Below are 23,476 nucleotides of genomic sequence, written 5' to 3' on the forward strand. Positions count from 1 at the left end.
CCTCATACATCTGTAGCAACAAGTGAAAATTTATTGGAGCTTGGCTGAGAAGTAATGTTGTATAACCTATATATGTCCGAACTTGCACTGCCAGATTATCAATTATATCTGAACTTGCAGGCAAGACAGCTGGGACTGCTCATGAATAACTATAAGATTTTGCTATTAATGAACAATTATATAGTTAGGCAGATGCAAGAATTTTATCTTCTGATTACTGTGAATTTGCTTTCATATACCTTTGTAATTCAGCTTATGAACCAGGAAATAATACAGAGTTTTAAATACCACTATAAATCTGAATTTTTAATGCTGATTTATTCCTTAAACACGCTTACTATAAAAATATTTCACAATTAAGAATTGCATTTATTTGCTGGATAAATTCTGGTACCCAGTCCACCCTGAAAACAGGTAGTACAATTTAGTTTAAATATCCCGCGGAATAACAATCAAAAACAAAGTCCAACATTAAGAATCAGCGTAAATTAAAAAATTTTTGCAGTACTAGTTTCAATGGTTTTTGAACTATCTTCTTCAGCTGCTAAGTGCAAATAAACACAAATAAAGGGTGAAGAAAGAATTACTTCTCTTATTTATCAAAAATTAAATTTTGTTAAAATTTGACATCACCCAACCATGAATATTTTTGTCATTTAAAACATGTATGCAATTGGAAGTATATGACTGAAACAAATGATTGGGGGGGGGGAGGATTCACACATATAAATTGAAGGAGTGTGTCTGTCTGTGTTTGATTATGCCAGTTGCAATAAAAAAAGGGAGGTACATAACTAGATGTTATAGCAGTCCCACTTAAAAAATTTCAATGTTCTACGGCTAATCATTTTTGATTTCTGAAAGATACATACATACGTATGTACAGGCATCACAAAAATATCCCTTTTGAATCCAGTTGAAATCCATTTTACACTCCGTTTTAGAAAAGATTTCTTTATTCTGACATAACACACACACACACACACTACAAATTTACAAAAATAAAAACATACTGCATTAATTTATCGAGGAGAAATATATTTTAAATGAAAGAAAAACAATTTTAAAATATAATAAAAATACTATTTTATTACTAGTATTATTATTAAATTTTTTATCAATATATTTTTTTTCTAAATTTTGTTTATTTATTCATTAATATGCAACCAAAATTAAACTGACAACATACGGTGATATTTTCATATTTTTAATTTATTTGCTCCAAAGCATCAAAGTGAAATATTTTATGCAAAAATCTACATTAATTCTAGAAACTTAAATTCCAACACAGAGATACAAACAAATGCACAGCTCTTAATATAAATTTAATAATATTCAAAGTACCTTTTCTGATATATATACAAACAGATAAAATTGATAGTACATGTCAAAATCACAAAATTTATTTTCTATCGCTATTATCAATTCAACCGCGAGAAAACGTTTTTTACATGCTGTCAACAATCTGCTTTTAATAATAATACTACATGCTGAATCTACTTTTAATAATTCTACTGCCATGCCAGACAAAATGCACATAAAAAAATACCAACACTTTTTTATAATTTATGCCATCATCCATTAATGAACAACAGTAAAAGCCTAAACCACTAATGAACAAGTTTTCATATTTTTTATCATAAGAAGAAATATGATGAAGCTATACAACTGTGATATAATTTTTTTATCAGCAGCACATTGTCATCTGCTTGGAATCTACAAAAACATGCAAAGCAACTTATCTTTAGACACAGGGTAAACTTGAAACTAGCATAATGTTAGTAACAAGACTCTAACGAGCTTGAAATATAATACATTTCTTCCTGTTAATTTTAAAGTCATATTCTGTAAAAAATAACAGTACTCATTTCTAAAAACTCAGCTTTAATATACACCTAAGTTTCATTTATTTATTTTTTGGAGTTTAATTTTTGCACCAAAATCAACTTGACAGTAAAGGTCACAAAGATATGACATTATATGATTTTTTTACAAAATTATTACAATAAGACATAAACTGAAAGAGCATCATTATTAGAAAAGGGAGCAATTTTGCATCTTTTCAATCTATTTAATAATTCCAACATGTACACTTTTTTTCCTGGACATAAAAACTACTTCTGTTGTATTTTCTTCTCTACCTTTTCTTATAATGTTTTGAATTTTCAAACCATCAATGTCTAAATTTACATATACTTTTATTTGATGTCTATAACTCAGTTTCAGGGGTTGAAATTTCACATTTTTGAAATACCTCATGATTATGCCTTCGGTAAAAAATTGCTTTTACACATTCACTTTCTTCATGTACCATTATCCTAGCTGGGCACATAATATTTGGATGTATTTTATTCACATTGTCTTCTGTTAGAAAGACACTCTTGCTTTCACTTCTTGGATAAAAATGGCACACATAATAACTGTATGTTTTGTTGTTTTTAGTTCTACTTCCACAACATTTCTTAAATGAAGTGCAAGTTTTTACTTCTTCTGTATTTAACCAAAGCTCAAACTCTGCCATTGATTTAAATTTATGTTCTTCTGATAATAAATTCATTTGGAAACCATGTGAGTCTGAGAGATGTCTATTAATATGACTTATATGACGGAATTTAGCTGCACAATCAGGTAAAGGGCATGGATGATAAGTCTTTCTATTCAATTCTTTTCCACAAATTCTATTATGCTTAAATACACCTGAATAGGTAGTGCAACTTTTATTGCAGGTTTTACATATATATATAGAAGAGTTATTTTCGTTACTATTATCATCAGATGGAGGTTTACAGTGCTTTTTATGAATTGAAAATGATGACCTGGTAGAATAAAATCTAAAACAAATTTGACAAGCTCTAGGATATTTAATTCTAGGATTATCGTCAGATGGAGGTTTACAGCGCTTTTTATGATTTGAAAATGATGACTTGGTAGAATAAGATCTAAAACAAATTTGACAAGCTCTAGGATATTTAGCTCTAGGATTATCATCAGATGGAGGTTTACAGCGCTTTTTATGATTTGAAAATGATGACTTGGTAGAATAAGATCTAAAACAAATTTGACAAGCTCTAGGATATTTAATTGCACAGCGCATAAATATTGAACTTTTAAAAGTACTTTCACCACCAATAAGATCCGCCCCCACTGGGCACACAACATGAATGTCCATTATTTGACTGTAATTCATAATCTTCTGCTTTCAGTCTTTAAAACTGTTCCAAGTATGTAAATTCAGCTGTGCTGAAACACAAATCAAATTTATCAATCAATGTTTCAGTGAAAAAAATCAAGACATATTTCAGGGGTATAAGTGCATGCAATAAATTTGATATAGAGAAAAATCAACTTTAATATACACCTAAGTTTTATTTACTTATTTTTGGAGTTTAACCTTTGCACCAAAATCAACTTGTCAGTAAAGGTCACAAATATATGACATTATTTTTTTTTTTTTTTTTTACAAAATTATTACAATAAAACATTAACAGTGATAGGCTGTAGTTTTTAATCAAGAGAGACAGACATGAGAAAAATTAGAATCTGCTCTAAGATAACTGCACACAGACTGTGGTGAAGGTCATCTTAAAGAGGTGAATATTAATATTATTATGTTGAGTTTATTTATGTTATAGAAATACTGGTCATTTTCATAAGTTATTATCTTAAAAAGGTGGTTGTTACAATAGCATTTAATGTATTTTGAATATAAAGAGTTAATGAGTACAATAATGGTTTAATATGTTCTGACACATTTATAAAAACTGGATAAATAGAAGAAATAAAAGTAATTGCAGCATAACAAATAAGTAATTTTTTAACCTAACAGATGATAGAAAGATGAATAAATGGTTAAAAAGCATTTTATTTAGGGGGAAAAAAGCAAAAGGCCTGCAAAACAGATCATTTTTTAGTTTGCATATCATTATACAGTATTCTCCTTCACATGATGGACATAATGCTTCATGGTTGCACATATGAGATTATTTGGAGTAGACCTAGCTTTTGTCGTTATTTTTGTGTCTTTTGATATATAATTCCTCAGGAGCATGATACACAAGTGATTGATACCATATTATTGCAACACTGACACCTGATAAGCACATTGTCAAAAATGACTTCAAAGATTATTTACACATTGCTCTGTAACAAACCCAGGTGTGAGAACTAGCTTTTTTTCACACTGCTTTATCTTCCATAGCTTAAACTTCAAATTACTGCATCAGTATATACTCATGTCCAAAATTATCTTTACTTGAATGAAATCATGGACTTCTCAGAAACTGTGAACTACAATTTTATGAATTTATGTAGAATGATACATAATGTTATAACACATAGATGAAAAAAAAAAAAAAAAAAAAAAAAAAATAAGAGCATTGCATATGATATAAAACTGTAGCATGAAACAATAAAATGGAAAGAAAAAGGAATAACCCATGGGAAGGGAATAAGATTTATGAATTTAATACTGAATGTGATCTCCCCTGACTTGTACACACATATCACAATATGTTTTCATGCTGGAAATAATGTTGTTAACCACAGTTTGAGGAATTAAGATTCACTCCACCAGCGATGCGATCTTCAGGACATTATTTATATCTTTAGGAGAATGTCTTCTTGCAACTCCTTTTCCAAGGTAGCCCCATAAATTCTGTCAGATTTAAGATCAGGATATTTTGCTAACCACGGTATTCACTTAATGTATTAAATTTCAAGAATCTCATCAACAAGGTTTTGCTCTATGTGGATAAGCATTATAGTCCATAAATAAAATGCTAGATTTATTGCGCACCCCCGAAAAGTCTTACATAATGTTCTAAGACCAAATTTCGATATCTCTGGGTAGTCAAAGATCTGCATTCAGTGGATTTGTGATTATTCAGTGTGTAAGGGCTATGCCAACAATCCTTATTTCCCCCTATATCATCACATCTGCTTTATCAAAATGGTCACATTTCATAATGCTCAAAGAAAGATTTCATTGTTTCTGAATCTCTCCAGATACATTCAGTATATGATGTTAAGCTTAACCTCGACTTATCACTAAAGTGATTCCAGTTCTAATGCTCTTTACACTAATTAAAAGAGATCCTTTTTTTTGTTAACCCGCAGGAAAGCGCGTGGGGTGTGTCATACCCCACCCCTACATAAAAGTGGAATATTCCTAATTTATGAAACTCAAATTCTGTGCTGCATTCAGTAGCTGAGTTTCTAGTTGTGTTTGACTTTCAGAACTGCTTTTTCTTCACCTGTGTGTTTCAGAAAAAGATTTATCGGTATTTTGTTGGAATTGGTGTATGACACACCCCACGCGCCTGTCCCCGTAAGTGATTTTCTGACCGAATATTTAGTTCAGAAATTTATTTCTGGAGTGTAACAGTAACTATTTCTACTCGCAAGTGATTTTAAAGCACTTGATATTAAATTCTTGAAAATTTCTAACTGCATTATCGTAAAAAGAATGACTCCCTATGAATTCAAGATGCAATGCCTATGAAATTTATTAGAAATATTTGAAAGCGATGAAGATTGCATTTCGGAAACTGAAGATGAAACTAGGAATATTTTCTACGCTGTTTTGGTTTCCAAAAAGATAAAACATTAATTCCTGATGTTCCTAAAAAAGGAAAAACTGTTCTTACGCTTTCAACATTATATAATGGTCATACTATAGATGAAACTATTATAGAAAATAAAACGTCAGGGATTATATGTTTTTATAATATGACTAAAGAAGCAGTGAATATGGGGTCAGCCAAATTATTCAATTGCCAGAATAAAAAGGAGTTGACCAATGGTAATTTTCTTTCCTGCACTGAATGTTGCTGTAATAAATGCTTGAATTATATTACATTCAACTGCTAATCCACCAACCAGAAACAGAAGTCTGTTTTTGAAGGACTTAGCATTACAGTTAATTAAAAAAAGTATTGAACAAAGAGATTAATATTTTACCAAGAAACTGACGTACTGCATGCAAAACAAAAGTAGAAGTTCCGACGAAGAATTAAAACGAATACATGAAATCTGAAAAAACTAAGTATGAAAGATGTGATAAATTGCCCTCGCGCCAAGGACAGAAGAACGTGAATGCAATGTTTAAAATGTGAAAACATTCTGTGCCAAGAACACATGAATGTATTTCGTTCAAAGTGTGAAGAAATAAAATGAGCGTTGTGTATGAGATGCAATGAAACTTGGACGCATGATGTTTATTTTTTTATTATTTTTATTTATCTTAATTTTAACTCTAAGATTATTTTGGAAATTAATTTTTTTGAAACCCAATTATTATTCACATATTATAAAATACACGAGAACAAGAAAAACAGCTTTAAAACTAAATAAAACTATTTTTATCGTACTTTAAATATTGGGGTATGTGATACCCCACGCGCCCACTCTAGTAACTTTTCTTGGTGCGACTTCCACCGGGTTAATTATGAATACATCGAAACACATACCCTTGGCTTTCTGGCATAAAGGCCTTTTCATTAAGTATTCTGTATACAGTTTGCCATAAAACAATAGTTGCAGTAAGCTTTGAATTTAACTGCCAAGCAGCAGACTTCCTGTTATGACAGGCAGGTATTGCTGATATCGGTTTTGACACAAAAAATAGCAGGAACTATGAGTTACAACAGCTGTTAAAGCACTATTACAAAAAACGATTTCTTCTATAACTGCAAAATATTAGTATCGTAAAAATCGTATTTCTTCCAAGGTAATTATGAATAGTAAATTTAACAGACATTAAATGGCACAATTTGCCCCCCAACCAATAGGAGGTTTAATATTACACATGTTTTATTATAGGACAACAGATGTGAAATAATTTTCTACATATATATGCTGGTTGATACACTTGGCCAGAAAATATTTAATTGATTTTTATGTGAGCTTGGGGCTTAATTTCTAAAATTAGAAGTACCGGAGCCCTATCTACCTTCAGGAAAGAGGAACAAGAATAAATAAATAAATAAAATGACTAATAAAATCATTAATATTAAAAAAAATAAATAATTCTTTATTAAAATAATTAATAGTTTATTAAAATAATTAATAGTAATTAAAATTAAAATTTTATAAAAACGGCAAAGAGATTACATTAAAATTTATGAAGAAATTTTCAATATAATTTTTACCAAAAATAAAATTTTCAAGACCAAATTTCTACTGAAATTGTTGTTGTTACATAAAAGAAGTGCCACCTTATTTAGGACTCCGATGCACTCCAGTTAGAATTATGAATTATCCCCCAAAACTAAGAAGTACTGGAGCAAAGCTCGGGTGCAATTTAAGCTCTGAGTGAACTAATTAACAGAAAAGAAAATAAAGAGGGGAACAAAATTACCAGATATTACTGACTTGTTGTCTCTTAGCCCCTTGTAAATTAAATGTGTCGTTCTTATCTTTCAACCAGTTTTAAATTAATTTCATTGCTGCTTGTCAAACCCCATCAACGACAAACTGACTAACATTAAATATTTTTGTGCCCGGTGATTCAAAAGCAATGTACTGTGAATTTTAACGGGAAGCTTCTAGCCTCTCTCTCTGTTAAGTAAAATTATTCTCCAAGGGGCACTTTCATTGCAAGACTTTTCTTTTTTTATTAACTCAAAGTAAGTTTTACAGTACATATAGAGAACAACTGGACAAGAATTTTTAAACATTCATTTTTATTGTCATGTCACCTTTAGTTACATTAAATTACAAACAATTGCATAATTTTTAAAATATGTCTTCTTCAATCATCTACAATAAAAAAAGCACAGATCACTTTTTAATTTTTTCTTTTTCTTTTTTTTAACATCACATAAGAAAATGAAAACAGAAAAATCGATTCATCCCAGCAATGTAAAAATAATACAACTAAAAATGTGGGGAAAATAGCAGTTTGTCCTCAAATAGTGAAAGCAATATCATAAGATTCAGAATTTTTCATTTTTTTTTTTTTTTTTCATTTTATTTTTTTAATCAAAGGTACATTTTCAAGAAATTCACAACATGTTTATTCATAATAAATATACATAAATATTTCAGAAAAAGTCTACTTATATGGAAAAAAAATAATTTTCACACTTGTAACAAACATTTAAAATTATTTCAATTTTAAACACAATCAACTACTCAAAAGTAAAATAAAGATTTAGAATATTAAAATAGCAGAATGAATTGAATGAAAAGAAATTGAATGAGTTATAGTGATTCTGATTATGAATCAATTTAGAATTTAAATGTCACTTAAACTCTAATTAATAGCTTTAAGTAAAAGCATATGAAAATAAATAAGTTTTAAATAATATGAAAATAAATAAGTTTTAAATATTAAATAATAAATTAATATATTCACTTTACATTATCGCCTTTTAATGTAATCTTCATTCCTAGCTGTATCAATATTTTAACAAATGAGAAGCACTGTAAACTATATACTAACATAAGCATTTTCATCTTATAGTAATCCATAAAGGTTAGTAATCAGATTAGGACATATAATTATACCTGCAATAACAACAAATATTTCACCCTATATTATAGAAAAAATACAGTGCCCATGCAGCTAGATGATCTAAACATGCCCTGCTTCTCTGATTTCATATGTCTCTGATTTCAATGTCTCTTATTCCATTTATTTTGCCTGTTACAACTAGACTTTGTAAGCTATTGCCAGATCTTATGTGCTTTATATTTGTTGCTGAATGCTTTTATGCTGTTAAGTACTGAGCATGAAAACATTGCAAGTATATATTCCAGATAAAATAACTTGCAGCTAGTCATTACAGACTTGGATGCTGTTTTCAAATTCTAAGTGATGGTATACCTATTTTAGTCTCAAATCCTTAGAAAAGTGAAACAGTTGCTAAGTTTTTAAACAAAGGCATGATATGTGCTACCTTAAAGCATGTAAGAAAAAAATTTCTGTTGATAAAAAAGAATTTACAGAGGAATTTTTATTGTTTGTAGATAATAAGTACTTAAATTGAGAGCATTTATTCAAAATGGACACTACTGGCCTCTTTTTTTTTAGAGGGGAAGAAGGCATTATATGATCAGAGAAGAAAATGCACCATCAGAGACAAAGGAGAAAATTCACAGTTCACGTCTGTAGCATTATTGCTTGAACATACTGTAATATCTTGTTATTTAATAAATAACTATATTTATTGTTGAGGTGGCAATGCCATATTTGCATTATGTAACCACTGCTCAGCAAAGTGAGAAATTGTTTTAAAAAAGGAGAATTCTGAAATTTTACCAGCTAGTAGTAGTATGAAAATTTTGCCACTTAAGAATTGTATAAAATTTGTCTATCACTGTGAACTAGAAAACAAATTTATGTTCTGCTAAGAAGATTGCCTGCTTTGTCAATTACTGCAAAATACATTACAATACATAGAGTGCTCATTTATCATTAGTCAAGAGTAACTATGCTCATCCATAAGCTTGGGAAGGAAAGGAATTGTTGATTGTGGATTATAAAAGAAATTACAAATGACTGACTTATGAGCCATTTTATTCAAGAGGCTTTTATTCAAGTCAATACCTGGTTACTTGTGGTTTGTAAGATTTTTCTGTTAATGAAAAATTATACAGTCTAACCAATTAGTACTGTGGTTCACATTTTGTTGTCAAATACATCTGTAATTCAGTTTATGAATCAAGGTACAATACAGACTTTTAAAAGCCACTATAAATTTGAATTTTCTATGCTGATTTATGTCTTGAACATTCTGACTATATACAGTATCCAATGCTTATTAAAATCAACATACTTGAGTTTATTAAGTGGCTGAGTTTAAAAGACTGTGATTTGTATTGCAAATTATGATAGTATCAGTTTTAAAGTAAAATAATAGAATAATTATTTCTTAATAACTAAGAATTAATTTTAAATTATGCTATTTATGCAATTCTGAAATTAATTTTTTTTAATTAAAAATATTTTTATAATCATTTTCTTCTTGAAGTTTTAGCTTTAATAAACAGCTATTCTATGTGTGTTTTTCTGACATTTTCCAATAACAGTTTTTCAGTTGCAATCTTTTTTTAAATTTTGTAAAACTCTTGACAGCCTTCAATAAGCACCTTTCAATTGAAGAATTTTTCTTAGAATTTACAATGCTTTTCTAGATTTGATTGACACTGGTATATCATCACTTTCGCTCTCAGATTTTGCAGGTCTTTTCACATTTTCAGTTTTTTATACACATTGTCACAATATTTTTTGTGAAATGAAACATATTATAAAAATGAATCTTCATAACTTCCCTCACAGATGCCCTCAGATTTTCTTATCTACCTCATTAAGGCTTCTTCTTGGGCCACATAAACAATTTCATAATATGTATCTATCTTAATTCATTCCTTCAGTTTCATAAAAAAGCTGCTGTTTTTCTAAATATTAATGTGCATTCTAAAATGCAATCGAATTACGCCAAAATAAAAAATTTCTTGTAGCTTGTATTCAATTAGCAGTCAAAGTAAAATGATTTTTATCCAGTTATCCACTTTTTCCTTCAATGTAGTTTCCGACTGCCAAAGTTAGATTTCTCTTTCTTCAACTTATGAGGCATCTGTCAGTTCATACAAATTCTCTCCTATCATTCAGTAAGTTAGTGAAATAAACTCTAAAAATAGAAACACTTTTTAGTTTTAAGTCCACGATGCTGTTTGGAAACTCCAAGTTTAAATGTAATTTTCTTTGGCTGCAATTAACAAGAACATCAAATTTTTTTTTAAATTTATTCTTTTCTGTCAAACTAATTCTTTTAGCGTGGCATTTTCAGCATATTACAAGTTATTACATGTGTATGTTACAAGTTATTATAGTGCAACAAATAATTTAACCCGTGAGCTCGCGTGCCAAAATTACGAACACGAGAAGGTGTGCTGGATATGTCATACCCGAAAGCAATTAACACGTTTTAAATTACATCAATAATATAAATATGAGTATAAATATGAATTAACATAAAAAACAACAAACTTTATAATATTTTAAAGAATATAATAAATGAAGTACTTAACATGCAATTATTTTGCCCATCTCTGGCAGACTGTACACATATGCTCTATACAAATACTGATATTACATTTCTCGCACAGAAACCGTGTCTTTCTGTCCTTGTTTTTAGGGCACTCAGCGCATCTTCTGTAAACGTTTTTCATTTTTTTAGATGGTGGTTCCATGTTGCAATCTCCTGAAATTATTTTTTCTTTTAGTTTCAAAGGGAGCATGATTTGCTGCCGCCGTTGATTTGAGTAATCTTCCACTTTCGAGTAACCAGTATTTTCTAGAATTTTAAAGATAATGTTTTTAGAACTAGACCTAACATCCGTTTGGAATTTGTTTTTCTTCCATACCAAGCCATTTTTACCAACATAATTTTCATCATTTCATTGATTTTCTAATTCACTATCTAATTCAGTGTCTGTGCCACTGTCTGTTGATGAATTATAATTGCTGTTGTGTTCTTCATCTATTAACTCTTCCTCCTCTTCTCTAAACGTTTCATCATCTGTTGAAATAGTTTCTAGCATATGAGGGTGAAAATCTGAGAGACGCGAGGAGGCGTGCGGATATCACATACCCAAACGGTACAATTCCTAGAAAAGTATTCGAAGAATCACTCCACGGATTTCCCAGCTTCATGAATGTGACCTTGAATTCAGCTACAAAAGGTTTCGTCCATTTCCAGGAAAGGGGTTTTGAGATAAGGGACAAAGAATATGCCCCCGAGTATGAGATACCCGGCGCGTGTGTTCGCGGGTTAAAAACGAAAAAACTTCTTCCAGTGATTCATTCATATTTCAAAACTCGCATTTCTAGCCCACAGATCTATTTAATTGATCCGTCATTTCATGATTACAGACATGGACAAACTACAGTTATCACTTTCTTTTCATTCACAGTTTACATCTATTTTAAGGGAAAAAGTCTGAATGTGGAAACCTTAAAAGATGGAATATAGAAGTTGCATTTCCACCTCCCAACAGATGATAATCGAGATGGAACAGCTGCTCATTTACAATGGCTCTAGAGGACTGTTTCTGTAAAGCTTATGATATGAAAATTCTTTGTTTTCCTTTGAAGTCTAGTAGAGACAAAGAACTCTGAAAACAGTGTCTCACATGTACAGACCACAGATGAGCTAAATTAACCAATAAGCAAGTGCTTAGGGTATCAGGAAAATGGAGCACCATGAAAAGGTGCTTAGGGAGACTCGGGAAGTCACAAATAATTTCCCATTGCCATCTTACCATGAAATATAAACTAAACCAAAGAATAAATAAAAAATTTTGCATAACTATGTATGGGATACTAATTCAGAAGTCAAACAACAAAAATCAGCGTTATACAGTCAAAAGTCGTTAATTCGGACACCCATAATCCGGAATGATCTATAATCCGGACCTCAAAGCTAAAAACTTTCTGCGCATGCGCCGCGTTGGCACATGCGCACAGGCGTTTTACGCGTGCGCGTAAGACCTTGACTACTGCGCATATGCGTGTGCGCAAGTGCAGAATATGTTTTCGCCTGTGCGTTTAATGTATAACGGACGGTGTAAGCTAAAATTATCTAATTATATATTTCAGTTAATGTTAATGATTGTGTTGTTCCTTAAACTTCGAATTGGATCCCGCTTATTATTTTTTGCAGACTGTAAGAGCAATTTTATAAAAGTAAACTTGAAACTTTCGATTATGTCAAATAGAATTTCCGATGCTGGAACTTCCAAAGGATCTACAAAACGAAAGTATGTTTCGAAGTCCAACAAACAAAAAGTGGAATTGCTGCAAAAAATGGATAAAGACATGAAGAATGTGACAGAGAGATTAGTGAAAATGAAAAAATTTCGATTGACAAGTTAGTCGGTATTCTCGGCACAGCAATTAACGGGACTTGAACAGCGGGACTTTGTAACTGAACAAGAAATTATGTCTGTTTATAGAATTAAAGAGAAAGTATTATCACATAAAACGAAGCAACTTAAACAACAACTTACATTGAAAGAAATGTTTAATAAAGTAAACAAATAAATATTAAGCTTTTTTTTTTTTGTAAATTTTGATACTCTTTAGATCATAATTATACTTTATTTCATAAATTACGGTTTCATATTTTTAATTTTAGAATTTCTGCATGCCATCTTACGAGATTTAAACTGATGATCTATAATCCGGAAAAATCGATAATCCGGAATCGCCGAAGTCCCGACAAGTCCGGATTAATGACTTTTGACTGTATTTACAAATTTTTCACAGAAAATTTTGTAAATATAACACTGATTTTTGTTGTTTGACTTCTGAATTAGTATTTATTCGGCGTGTTATTGTGTCTTAATTATGTATGGGATCATGAAAAACTTTTAATAGTTTAGGATCTCTTCTCTTTAAAGTCGTACCGTGTTCCTGCTGTGTACCAGAAGATAGGGCAATTCTGGCTAAATTCCTTTTATTGAAGGTATTATTAATACCTGAACAATAAAGCTGTGGGCCATAGTACGTTAAATGGATGAACTATCAAAAGCTCTGATAGGTAAAAATAGGATATTCTGGCTATGATGAATCAGTCATTTGCCGATTTCAGTTTTATAAGTGGTGGCTTTTCTCTTGATTACCAAATATTCGTTTTGGTTTCTTGAAATTTAAATGTACTAAGTGGGTGAGTTTATTACACTGTAAGTTTAATCAGTGGCAAGCATTGTATTTCCCATAATTAAGGACTACATTTATTTGATAAGTGTAAATTTTGGTACAAAGTCCACCTTTAACAGGTAGTACAATTTATGACTTCACACACTTTTTATTGAAAAAGAAGAGTTGTGGTGAATTTTCTTCACTTAGAATAAAAGACTTTCAATAAAGGCTGAAAAACTGCTTCTTAATTCAAGATAAGTAAAGGAACAAGTGCTGGGAGAAGACACTGTGGATTTAAAGAAATTTGGATGAACTTAAAAAGAATAGTATCAAATAACTAATGATGAAATCATTGAGTGTTTAAAACGCAGACTATGAAGATTCTGCTACTGACAGTACAGAGGAAAGGGCAAGAAATCCACCAACTGAAGGAAAACAGCTGTAGGAAAACAATATTTGGAAATTTTCGACTAAAAGTTGTACAACTGATCAAGAAGCAATGACTGCATACAATCTCGAAGGGAGGGAGACTTCAAACTGAAACCTTCCATAAACTTCAAAATTATTATAAAAGGTATGGTTGAAAAATATAAAAAATACACTTTTTTCATATCTTATCTTTCTTATCTTTTTTTAAAATTTTATATGCTTCTTATTTTATTCTACAAGCATGTCAAAGCAATTAAGTTCCTTAAAATTATAATCACTTTTTGGTACTTTTCTGTTTTGCCGGCACAAACGATAAAGTCGCCAATTATGGTACAACTGATGCCAAACAGAATATTTTTGCTGGTAACCTTTTACGCCTCATTTTCAAAACAAGTCGCAGCCATTTCTTACCAGATTGATTGTTTCTTTCAATACTGGCATATAATTACATAGAATTTTTACAAGATAGTTAAATTTTATGCCCTAAGACCATTTGCAGTAATTAAGTCAATTAGAGCGCAATGACACCGTTCACTTGAAGGCAAAAATAAAGAAAAGGCAAAATCAAGGGTTAAATTTATCAATTTTAATGAGGATGCACTAGGGAAGTAAAGCACTGCGGTTTTACATAACTTCCGAGTAAGCTATTTGTACGAATTGAAATAATTCTTGCATTTAAACTTGTATTCCAAATTAAGATTTAACTTGAAATTAATGTAGGTAATTTCTGAGAAAAGTAGATTTTTGTAGCATAGTTTATGTGATATAAGATAACTTGGGATCACGTGATACGAATTGGCGAATCAGGATGTTGAACCATGAAGGCATAGTAAATTCTTAAATTAATGTCTTTTTACAAATTTATTGTCTTTATTTATTAGCTGTTTACAAAATTTTAAACCATATTAAAATGCTTATGCCTTCAAAATAAAAATTTCTTAGAACTAACATTTGTTAACATTTTTTATGTGTATACTGTATGTTGTCGCCAACAAAGTCTGCTTGGTGAGATCTACGCCGGCGAAACAGAAAAGTACCCACTTTTCTTTTATGACCTGAAATACCAAAAATAAAAGTTTGAACCTCTGATGCCTAGCTAGGCAGTTTTTTAATTTCCTACTGTAGTAAGATATAAAATTAAATTATCTACACAATGACAACAGAACTTAACTCTGTCTCCTCTATTTTCCTTATTTTGAAATCACGTCCTTTTCCAAGATGTCTATTTTTCTCACTTTGACAACAATAATAATTATAGTAACGTTAGGGCCCTATCACTTCTATGGACGCGCGCGCTTACCCGGGACAATTCCGAGAAACGAGATTCTAGTAGCATGGCTTTAAGCGGTGGGCTTCCAAGAAATGTTTCGTCTAGCTAGGAGGAACGTGTCCCGGCTACGAGCAACATTTTCAAACTTTTCCGAAAATGTTTCGGCTGGAGACGTGTTCCTCGAACGTTCAACCAATCAGACGAAAGTTCTGCTTCTGAAGGATCATGGGTAACTTTCAATATGGCGGTGGCTCTCACTGTGAAGTCATGGACGGTGGAAATAGAGGCCGATTTAATTATTGCTGTTTTGTTGTAATAATATAACTGGCTGCGCCATTTTTAAAATGTTTATATATTTCTTAAATATATAATCGTGGAAATTTCAGAGTTGACAGTATTTTACGACGTTCTTGCAGTTCGGATTTGTTTACAAATTGTTCATTGCCAAAAGTTCGCCAACTTTGTCGTATTTCGTGCTGATCGTGTATTATCACTTATATAATAGAATTTTATTTCTTAAAGTTGAATAATTTTTTAAAATCCGTTTGTATATGCGCGGCTTTTCTCCTAATTACTTATCTTTTAAATTATTAATTGCATAATCAGTGACACATTTTAAACAGCATAAAAGATGCATAAAAAAGGAAAAGCATAGCTTATGTAATAATGAGAATACTCATTAAATTTGTCTATTATTTTCATCTTATTAATGAAATACGTTTTGAATTATAAATACATTAGAAACTATACTTTTATTGTAAATGCTACATATTGAAACATTGGAAATTTATGGATTTATTATTATTCATGATGAAAAACATTTGTATATACATTTATTAATATAAATCTTATCCATTACATTAGTACTAATAAATATATATTAACAACTTCTAAATCATTGCATCTCTATCTGTATGTGAATATATGACTTATTAGATGTGTATATATATGTATGTATGAATACAAAAATGAAGATTGGGAAAAAGTTTACTTGAAGTTACTTTTAATTCATATAACGATCATGTAATTGGCAGCAACTGTAGTCATCAGTTCTTTGCAAATTATTATGGATATGTAATAATCAGTTGAAAACTAAATGAACAGCATTTGAGTACTAAAGAGTGTATACATTTTGTTATTGGTTTAATTCATAATTATATCATGTGTATGATGTACGTAATATAAACATGACTAATAAATAATAAGAAATGTAACAGCTGTGCATTTATAAGATTTGATTACATAAAACAGTGCACAACTGATTATCACCTTCATATCTGTTTACATAATGAATTGTGCTTTCCAATTAAGTGCACGGGCCTATTAGTGGCCGAAGCACACTGGTAGTTTGAACACTGGTAGTTGAACACTGGTAGTTTTGTCTCAGGTTAGAATGCCGCGAACGAGCTGGCTACATGGGCGTTTTCTTGGTTTTCCCCATTTGTAACTGGTATACGAGCCGGTTAAAAAAAATCTTCTACAAAGGGATCCCTCCTGTTGTTATCCCTCGAGGCTTTGCGGTAATCACATAAAACAAACTGAGCCCACCAGCGGCAGAGCGGTAAAGTCGCTGAACACTGGTAGTTCGGTCCGAGGTTCGAATCCCGCGAACGGGTTGGCTGCATAAGCGTTTTCATGGTTTTCCCCATGTGTAACGTGTATAAGAGACAGTTTCCCCTAGAAAGTCCTCCACAAAGGCATCCCTCCCCTTAGGCAGATAGCCCTAGTGTGCTTTGCTGTAATCTCAATAAACCAAACCATAAAACAAACTCATGATGTGAACACCTAATTTTTAGAGTTGGTATAATAATGTGTTTTAGGTATATTACCGAGTGTTCTCTGGGACAGTAAACAACTCGCACATATTTGATTGCTCATGTATTAATATCAGCCATACAGATTTTTGTCATAGAAGATCTTTTTTTTTTTTTTTTTTTTTTTTTTTGTCTGTTTGTTTGAATGGACAGAACAGTAATTATGAGCCATAAAGTTAGTCAGAAAATGCTTTCACCAAGTCACAAATTTTCCAGTGAGCCATCAAATTTTCATTGAAATGCAGACAACAGAAAATACACATAAGCGATGTGTGATAAATAGACTTATCCAGCACACGTTTTTAGACTATTCTTAGTGTATACAGAATTTGGCTATTACTGATGTAATTGACTGCTATAACCAGAAGTGTGTTTATCTGTTACATGAAGTGCTAGAGTGGATATCAAAGTGATTAACTTGATAGCAATCACCTTTCTATTATCTTCCATTACTAACAATAAAGTTTAAAACGAAAAGCGTGTGAGCGATACAAAACAACACGAAGAAGCGAATGTCACTTGAAAGGAAACGTCACTTTTGCCAATCTGAGCGATAATTGATTCTCGTTTGGCTTTCAGCCTGTTTAACAAGTGAAGATGGTACCCTATTTCGCCAACGGCTGTTTCTCAGAACTGTTGCTGCAAACGTTTTGTCCCGGCAACAAACAGCTAATGTGATAACGCTTTTAGGAAAACGTAAAGCCCTTTATCATCAAAAGTTTCTGAAGCAGAATAAAATACATTCATAAAAATGGTACATTTAATTTAATTATTCAATTGACAACAAAAGTAGTCAGATCAAAAGGAAAACTACAAATTTATAAAAATCATAAAATACTGTATTAATTTATGGAGTAACAAAAAATTCTAAACACATGAAAAATAGTTTAAAAATATGTGTTTTAGAAATATTAAGAAGCAAATGAAATTAAACAGATAAAATGTTGATACTAATTTGGTTTTCTTTACCCTTACTGAAAAGTTGCAAAAAAGCATTTTGAGGAAACATAGTAAGTCAGCAAAATTCTTAATGTAGCAAACCACATCACCCAACAGTATTCATTTTTTTCAACCAATATTAGCATAGCACGTGTCCTGGTGTGAACTCATGAATCTGCATTTCTGAAATCTGACTGCCATTTTTCTGATTAGTGTTCCTTTTTTCATTGAGTATATTTGTTTTTCTTGTGATGTACTATAATGGGACTTTAGATTTTGCCATATGAAAATGAAAGCATTCCATTTTTGCAGAAAAATGGCATTCTATCTAACAATATAGAATGCAAAAATTCACATTCTATGAAGCTATACTTCTCAAATGACAGAATTTTATAGAAATACAATGTGAAAAATTGCAAGCAAAATTTTAGACTGTAGGTTAGAAATTGGTTTGAACATAGCTGTACCTCATTGAGAACAACTATTTGCATTACTTTTTGTTTGTCAATGCATAATGCTGAATTTGTACAATTCTCTGAGCTTCTTCTTCTTCTTCTTTTTTTTTTTTTTTTTTTTGTTTGTTCAGCAAAAACAGATGAGTTTGTTTATGGGAAGAACAGCAGGATAAAAATATTACGGACAGATTTTCTGAAAAAGAACAGATTTGATTTAATACCAATGTTTTTGCTTTTAAAATTTTATTTATTGAATCTTTTATGGAATTTTTAATGCGTCGCTATTGTAAAAATGGTTCCCGCCTTCAGAACATTACCTGGCAAAAAGTTAGGTGAATAATGAGCTTACAAATACTCTCCAAAGACCCAGATGAGTTTGCAACTTTTTGATGTAGATGAAGATAACCAGAAAGCACCAATATGGCAGCATTATGCGATATTATTATAACCTCAATTTCATTGTTTAGGAACCTGTAAAGTATTACACTGTAAAATATGAAAAAAAAAAAAATCTTGGAACTAAAGTACCAATTTAGAGGTACAAATAATACTAGTATAAGTCTTAATAATAATCATTTAATAATTTTACAATTTAATAATTTTACAGTGCCTTATTCGATACACACAAACAAATAAAATTGATAACACACTGCACCCCCCCCAAAAAAAGAGGGGGGGACTGTTCTATATCTCCCGCTCTACTGGGCTGATTGACGAAATTCAAACTGCATTCTTCATGTCTCAAAAGCGAGAAAAAAATTGGCATGTTATTTCAGAAAAAAATCAGATTTTGTGTCAAAATACCTATATTAGAACAAAGCTATATATAAATCTAATATATATCCTAAGTCGCGCTTTTGAGATATGAAAAATGCAATGTGAATTTCGTCAATCGGCCCACTCAGATGGGAGATATAGAACTGTCCCCTCCTTTTTATTTGCACAGCGTACATTTCAAAATCTGAAAATTTATTGTTCCAGCTCTATTATCAACCCATTCAATTCAACTAAGCAGAAACTTTTTTTGATACTGCCAACAGGCATAGCTTTACTAACCCTGAACTTGCTCTAAATAAATGTATTGTCCTGTGAGATAAAATGTATGTTTCTTTAAAATATAAATATGCTTTGATAGTTTTATCTTGCCATCCATTAATGAACAACAGAAAAATACTAATTCATAATTTTTATGATCACATTCTGATCCCCCCTTTTTTTTTTCCTTTATTTTTAAAAAATAGGAAATATCAAAACTACCCAACTCCGATTTTATTTTATTAGCAGCACCTGCTATCATCAAATTAGAATCTATAAAAACATGCAAATCAACTTATAACATGCCTCTAATAAGCTTGGAACATAATGCATTTGTTGCTTTTAATTTCAGACCCATTCTGTAGAAAGCAACTGCAATTCATTTTTAAAAATTTAGCTTTACATTATTCAAAATTTTATTCTTTTTTAAGGTTAGGTTTTGCATCAAAACCAACTTGTCAGTAATGATGATAAAGGTATGAAAATATATTACTTTTTACAAAATTATTCCAATCAAACACAAATGGAGAGAGCACCGTTATTAAGAGAACAGTCAGCAATTCCGCATCTTTACACACAAGTCAACAATTCTACAAGATTATGTTTTTCCTCACTTGATATAAAACTATTTCTGTTGTATTTTTCTGCTCTACTCTTTCATATAATGCCTTGAATTTTGGAAGAAGCGATGTCTACTTTTGTATATAACATTTATAATTAGGTTTTAGAGGTTGAAATTTCACATTCTTGAAACACTGGATGATTATGTCTTGAGTAAAATATGGCTTTTATACATTCATTTTCTTCATGCACCATTATCCTAGCTGGGCACACAATACGTATTTTATCTTTCACATTATCTTCTGTTAGAAAAACACTATTGATTTCATTCTTTGGATAAAAGTGGCATATGTAATAACTATATCTTTTGTTGTTGTTTATTCTGCTTCCAGAATTTTTCCTGAATGAAGTGCAAGTTTTAACTTCTTCTTTATTTAACCAAAGCTCAAATTCTGACATAGATTTAAATGTATGTTCTTTTGATAAAAAGTTCATTTCAAAACCATGTGAATTTGCAAGATGTCCATTAATATTACTAACATGACGGAATTTAGCTGCACAATCAGGTAAAGGACATGGATGATATTTTTCTCTATTTGATTCTTTTCCACATATTTTAATGTGCTTAAATAAACCTGAATAAGTAAAATAATTTTTGTTGCACGTTTTACAAATATATGTAGAAGAATTATTTTTATTACTATCAGAATTATTTTTGTTACTATCATCATCAGATGGAGGTTTACAGTACTTTTTATGATTTGAAAATGATTGTGCGGTAGAATAAGATCTAAAACAGATGTTACATGCTCTAGGATATTTAATTGGATAACGCATAAATACTGAATTTTTTAAACAACCTTTATGACCACCAGGATCCGGCTCCATTGAACACACATCATGAACATCCATACTTGATAGTCATTTGTAATTTTCACTTTTGAGTCTTTAATGATGTTCCAGGCATGTAAAGTCAGTTATGCTGAAACATGAATCAAATTTATTAATCAGTGTTTTAGTGATTAGAAAAAATTAAGACATATTTCAAGGTAAAAGTGTATGCAATAAATTTGATATATAGAAAGAAGATTATCATTAACAGGGGCATACCATGGCTTTTTTATAGAAGGGAACCAGGTCATGAAAAAAATTATAATCCTCTTTATGATGATTGCACATGGAAAGTAATGGTGGTCATCTTAGGTGAAATTCTATATTAGTGTTTATGCTCTCATATACTGGTCGGGTTAGCTGGCAAGACACGGACACTTAGCCGACACAGAGAGTTAGCTGACATGTACCTAATAATTATTGAAAGTTACTATCAATAACAAAATTTCTTGACTTCTCCATAAGTTGAATATAAGTAATTTTTTCACCTCTCAGTAAAATTCCTTAAAGATCCCACATGTGCTTTTGATTCTTGTGTATTTATCATAGTTTGGTGTATATTGGCCAAATTGAAAAGTATTGAAATTTCTCGTCAAGGAATATGAATTCATTTTTGAAAGGAAAAAAGAATTTTTTTAGCTAAGTATGATGGTCACTTAGTTACATTTTAATATAGGATCTGCAAAAATTGTCCGTAAAGTTTTTCATTTAATCAACTGCATTCCTTTGAACAATTTCACATCATTAAGAACTTTTCTTGTTTACTTAATGATATTAATTTTCCAGTCTTGCTCTTCCTAATGCTTTAATATTTCTAATACCTTTGCGTTTCATTACTATTTTACTCAACACATCATGCTATATTCCTTCCCTTATAAAATCGTTTCGCTCCTCTTACTATTGAAATTTCCTTTCTACGTTATGAAAAATTGAATAATGCAATACAAATTATTATTATTCAATTATACTTTCTATAGAAACACTGGCGGTGAAGGGTTAGTTTAGCAAATATATTTGATTTTGTTATTAAAAACAATTAAAAAAGAGAATTTTGAAGACAAGCAGAGCTTTTAAATTATTTGTGACCTCTATAATAGGCATTCACGCCACTATTCTTGAGATAAAAATAAACTCATATAATGTCACGGTAATAGACATCTTTTTGCTCACCTCTGCATTGCTTCCACCTTTAACCGATATGCCATTAAGTAAAACGGTCACTCTATTTCTGTTAGGCCCAGCAGTGGCCAAGCAGTAAAGTCACTCAGCACTGGTAGTTAGGTCAGAATTTCGAATACCGTGAACGGACTGGCAGCACGGGGGTTTTCGTGGTTTTCCCTATGTGTATCGTATACATGAGCCAGTTTTCCTTAGAAATTCCTCCACAAAGGTATCTCTTCCCTTAGGCAGATAGCAATCTGGTTTTACTGCAATTACATAAAGCAAACAAAATCAAATCCGTTACACGACTGCAGGCCAGGAGGCACGAATTCCTGGGACCGAGCCCTATCCCAGATTAATAAATATACCATGCCTAACGTGTAAATAGCATTCTGAGGGTGTAAATAACATTTCAGAAATAAATATAGTTTCCATTGTGGTGTGGCATATGGTAAATTACTCTACTTCCTGAGAAGAAAATGAATTTTATTAGTGAGAGGAGCAAAATGACTTTATATGGGAATGAATGAAGACTGATGTGTTGAGTAAAGTAGTAATGAAATGTGAAAGTATTAGAAATCTGAAAGCATAGGGAAGAGCGAGACTCCTTTTGTCGGCTCAATGTTCTGTTTGCTACGTGTCCGTGTCGGCCAACTGGTGTTGGTTAAGCATCTTGTAGGCTAAGTGGTTGTCGGATAAGTATCCACGACCAATATTGATTATGTTCAGAAGAGGTGTCATTTTAGGGAGGTTGTTCTCATAACAGGATTTATTGTATTTTGAATATGAAGACTAGTGAATACAGTAATGTCAAATATGCTCAGTGCTAAGATAAATTTATCAAAATTTGATCAGGAAGGGAAGTCAAAGTGATCATACCATAATGAATAAATAATTTTTTAATCTGATGAATATCATAAAATGTGAATAGTTAGTTAAAAAAATTTATCTCAGGCCATTATTACTTTCTCGTATGAAGTAAAAAGAAATATTGTAATCACGAAAAGTTTCAGGCAGCATATTTAAACGAAAATATCCATTTTGACCGCTATTGAACGCAATTTAACAATGTTTTTGCGTGACGTCTGTACGTAAGGAAAGAATAAAAAATTCTTTTCCTCAAAAAAAAAAAAAAAAACTGCTTTAAAATGAATTCTTAAAAGAATTTTTCGTGGTACTTGTACATATGTATTTCGCATAACTCAAAAACGAGTAGCCTTAGAACGTTGAAATTTTGTATATAGGACTGCTATAACATGTAGATGTGCACCTC

The 23,476-nt window shown here is 31.0% G+C and overlaps 1 protein-coding gene across 11 annotated transcripts in view; it reads right to left on the reverse strand.

Moving 5' to 3' along the window:
• Positions 1 to 1,304: 1,304 nt before the first annotated feature.
• Positions 1,305 to 23,476, reverse strand: part of LOC118181860 (uncharacterized) — a 29,932-nt gene continuing 7,760 nt past the window's right edge. For 2 of the 11 annotated variants that reach the window (XM_035351077.2, XM_035351076.2), the window contains exons 2-3: positions 21,012 to 21,133; positions 1,305 to 3,240 (exon numbers count right to left, since the gene is read on the reverse strand). In XM_035351077.2, coding sequence (XP_035206968.1) covers positions 2,210 to 3,187 — 978 coding nt within the window. In that variant the 5' untranslated portion in view covers positions 3,188 to 3,240; positions 21,012 to 21,133 and the 3' untranslated portion in view covers positions 1,305 to 2,209. Of the gene's footprint in view, positions 3,241 to 7,665; positions 19,027 to 19,817; positions 21,134 to 21,261; positions 21,759 to 23,476 lie in introns of those variants that run through there. The other 9 variants (XM_085824373.1, XM_035351080.2, XM_035351078.2 and 6 more) reach the window with 8 other exon arrangements.

This window comes from Stegodyphus dumicola, chromosome 9 (assembly GCF_044657685.1).
Source record: "Stegodyphus dumicola isolate Sdum_Otavi_A_Nest chromosome 9, ASM4465768v1".
In the NCBI taxonomy this organism is placed as follows: Eukaryota; Metazoa; Arthropoda; class Arachnida; order Araneae; family Eresidae; genus Stegodyphus; species Stegodyphus dumicola.